The sequence below is a fragment of the Carlito syrichta genome, unplaced genomic scaffold, assembly GCF_000164805.1.
Source record: "Carlito syrichta isolate Samal-C Ts95f unplaced genomic scaffold, Tarsius_syrichta-2.0.1 Scaffold309739, whole genome shotgun sequence".
Classification (NCBI taxonomy): domain Eukaryota; kingdom Metazoa; phylum Chordata; class Mammalia; order Primates; family Tarsiidae; genus Carlito; species Carlito syrichta.
This window is the reverse complement of record NW_007253835.1, coordinates 665080-668663: the sequence shown is the minus strand read 5'-3', so window position 1 is coordinate 668663 and position 3584 is coordinate 665080. Positions and strand designations below refer to the sequence as shown.

The window sequence follows — 3584 nt, the reverse complement described above, 5'->3', positions numbered from 1 at the left end:
GGCTACTTGGAAGGCTGAGGCGGAAGGATCGCCAGAACCCAGCAAGTTGAGGCTGCGGGGGCCAGGAGCAGCCACTGCCCTCCAGACTGGGTGACAGAGTGAGACTCCAACTCAAAAAAAAAAAAAAGAAAAGAAAGGGAATAATTAACAAAAATATAAAAATATTATATCAGCCAGGCTCAGTGGCTCAGCCTGTAATCCCAGCACTTTGGGAAGCCAAGGTGAGTGGATTACCTGAGTTTGTGGGTTCGAGACCAGCCCAGGCAACATGGCGAGAACTCGTCTCTACATAAATAAAAAAAAATAAGCCGGGCGCAGTAGTGCGTGCCTGTAGTTCTGTCTACTTGGAAGATTGAGGCAGAAGGATCACTAGAGCCCAGCAGCTTGACACTGTGGTGGTGGCCTTAAGTGTGCCACTGCCCTCTAGCCTGGGCAAAAGAGTAAGACTTGGACTCAAAAACAAAAACAAAAACAAAAAAACAAAACAAAAAAAACCCGGTGGCTACCTACTAGGAGGATTCAATAAGAAAAGGATTCAATCTGAAAACGCATCATTAAGAACAGAGAATAAGCCGGGCTCGGTGGCTCAGCCTATAATTCCGCGCCTTTGGGAGGCTGAAGTGAGTGGATTGCCTGAGCCTGTGGGTTCGAGACCCGCCTGGGCAACTTGGCGAGACCTCATCTCTACAATAAATCAAAAAAAAATCAGCCCGGTGCGGTAGCGCGCGCCTGTAATTCCGGCTCCTCGGAAGGCTGAGGCAGAAGGATCGCTGGAGCCCAGTGGGTCGAGGCTGCGGTGGCTGGGAGCGGCCACTGCACTCCAGCCTGGGTGACAGAGTGAAACTCCAACTCAAAAATAAAAGAACAGAGAATATTCTATTTCTTAACCTGGAAGCATACATGGGCACCCATTTAATTACTATCCTTTAACACACACATATTTGTTACACATGTTCTTATAACACATATACACAGCCATAATGTTTTATATACTACTCTGTATATGTGTTATGTTACATAGTTTAAAAATTAGGGAAGAGGTCGGGCTCGGTAGCTCAGCCTGTAATCCCAGCGCTTTGGGAGGCTGAGGTGAGTGGATTGCCTGAGCCTGCGGGTTCAAGACCTGCCCAGGCAACTTGGCGAGACCTCATCTCTACAATAAATCAAAAACTAGCTGGGCGTGGTAGTGCACGCCTGTAATTCCGGCTACTTGGAAGGCTGAGGCGGAAGGATTGCCGGAGCCCAGCGGGTCAAGGCTGTGGTGACCAAGAGCGTGCCACTGCACTCCAGTCTGAGCAATGGAGTGAGATGCCAATGCAAAAAAAAAAAAATTAGGGAAGCTGGGCGCAGTGGCTCATGCCTGTAATCCCAGCACTTTGGGAGGGCAGAGGCCAGAGGATTGCCTGAGCCCAGGAGTTTGAGACCAGGCTGGGCAACTTGGTGAGACCTCACCTCTACAATATATCAAAAAATTTGCCAGGCATGGTGGCGCGTACCTGTAGTTCCAGCTACTTGGAAGACTGAGGCGGAAAGATCGCCTGAGCCCAGCAGGTCGAGGTGAGCATGCCACTGCACTCTACCCTGGGCGACAGAGTGAGACTCCAACTCAAAAAATAAGAGAAAGAAATCTTCAATGCAAAAAGAAATGACCTACAAGCCACAAAAAGACACAGGAGAAACCTTAAATGCATATTTTTCAGTGAAGGAAACCAATCTGAAAAGGCTACCTACTGTTTGAATTCAACTATATGTCATTCTGGAAAAGGCAAAACTAGGGAGATGAGATAGTAACAAGGTCAGAGGTTGTCAGGGGCTTAGGGAAAGGGACGAAAGGATGAATAGCTGGTGTGCAGGGGATTATTAGGGCAGGAAAACTATTCTGTATGCTATAATCAATGGTGGATACATGTCATACATTTGTCAAAACACAAAGAATGTACAACACACAGTGGGAACCCTAATGTAAACTACGGACTTTATTTAAAGTATCAATATTGGCTCATCAACTGTAACAAGTATACACATTAATTCATGATATTAATAATAGGGAAAAGTGGGGGAGGTAGGAATGAGGGAGTATGTGAGAACACTGTATCTTTCACTCAATTTTTCTGTGAAAACCAAAACTGCTCTAAAAAATGAAGTCTATTAATTAAAACAAAACACATATAAACAAAACAGTATGATTAATATACTTTATTACATTTGTACCTATAATTGTGCTTGTGTAAATATGTACAAATAAGCTCCAGAAAGCTACTTAAGAAAGAAATGACAACACAACCTGTGAGAAGTGGAGGAGGAGAATTTAAATATCTACATATTTACCGAGTTTTCTGACATGGTGCTAAACTGACTAGATAAAACAAAATACAAACAATAACACTCTGAACTTGACTGAAGAATGCTATATGAAACAACCATACACAAACTAATAGCCCATCCAATTTTGGTTGTTTCTGGGGATACTGTCTAAAACATCACCTATATGAAGATCCATACAATTTATTGAGACCTAATGTAGAGAACCAAAGAACGGGTACTCATAACAAATGCAAAACACTTAATTCAATTGGTTTTTTGGCTGCTGGTATTGATCAGTTATTCTTACTATGTATTCCTTGAGCTCTGCTCATTTATACTTTCCTATTTCATTTTCAGGATCCTTATAAACCTCCTCAAATGCACTAAAAAACAAAGTGGGGAACAAACAACTCACCTGGGATTTGTTCATTTTCTGCAGTTTGGGGGCAAAGGCAGGGAACTATGAAGGCAGAACTGGAATAGAGGGAAAAGGAAGCCAATGTTAATAAAGGTCTGACCTGCCTCACAATTCTGAGAATGACTTACTTAGAAATCCCTACATGCCAACTAGGAAAATACCATCCTCGGGATAGTCCCTTTGCCTCTTCAGTAGCACCTACCGCCAATCAAATGTTATGACATATTCAAAAGGGCAAAACTGTGACAACAAACTACCAAGAGACAAAGCAATCACCAGAACCCTCAACTGCTAAAGCAAACAGAGAATTCAAAGCAACTATGATTCCTATACTAAAGGCTTTAATGGAAAAGGTACACAGCATGAATGAATAAACAGAGAATTTCAGCAAAGATGAACATAGCAAGAAAAATTCATGGCTGGGTGTTGAGGCTCATGCCGGCAATCCCAGCATTCTGGGAAGCCAAGGTGGGAGGAATGCTTGAGCCCAGAAGTTGGAGACCAGCCTGGGAAACATAGCAAGTCACCATTTTGATGAAAAAAATTGTTTTTCAATTAAAAAAAAAGAGAAAAAATCACATGGAAATGATACAGAAAAAAAAGTACAGTAACAGAGATGAAACATTACCTTCAACAAGCTCATTAGTAGACTCAACAGAGCTAAGAAAAGTTTCAATAAATCTGAAGATATATCAAAGGAAATTACCCAAACTGAAATAAAGAGCATAATGAAAGGAAAAAATAATTTTAAAAAAGCATCTAGGCCGGGCTCAGTGGCTCAGCCTGTAATCCTGCGCTTTGAGAGGCCGAGGTGAGTGGATTGCCTGAGCCGGCGGGGTCGAGACCCGCCTGGGCAACTTGG

At 42.9% G+C, this 3584-nt stretch overlaps 1 protein-coding gene and 1 pseudogene across 4 annotated transcripts in view; both read right to left on the bottom strand.

Annotated features, from left to right (window-relative positions):
* The window catches only part of LOC103270189, a 9447-nt pseudogene extending 7104 nt beyond the window's left edge, over positions 1-2343 (bottom strand).
* The window catches only part of ZFP1 (ZFP1 zinc finger protein), a 30328-nt gene that overhangs the window by 18815 nt on the left and 7929 nt on the right, over positions 1-3584 (bottom strand). For 3 of the 4 annotated variants that reach the window (XM_008067736.2, XM_021717444.1, XM_021717443.1), the window contains exon 2: positions 2720-2778. The exons of the other annotated variant lie outside the window; for it this stretch is intronic. In XM_008067736.2, the coding sequence (XP_008065927.1) occupies positions 2720-2734 (15 nt within the window). In that variant the 5' untranslated portion in view covers positions 2735-2778. The remainder of the gene's footprint in view (positions 1-2719; positions 2779-3584) is intronic. 4 annotated transcript variants of the gene reach the window in all.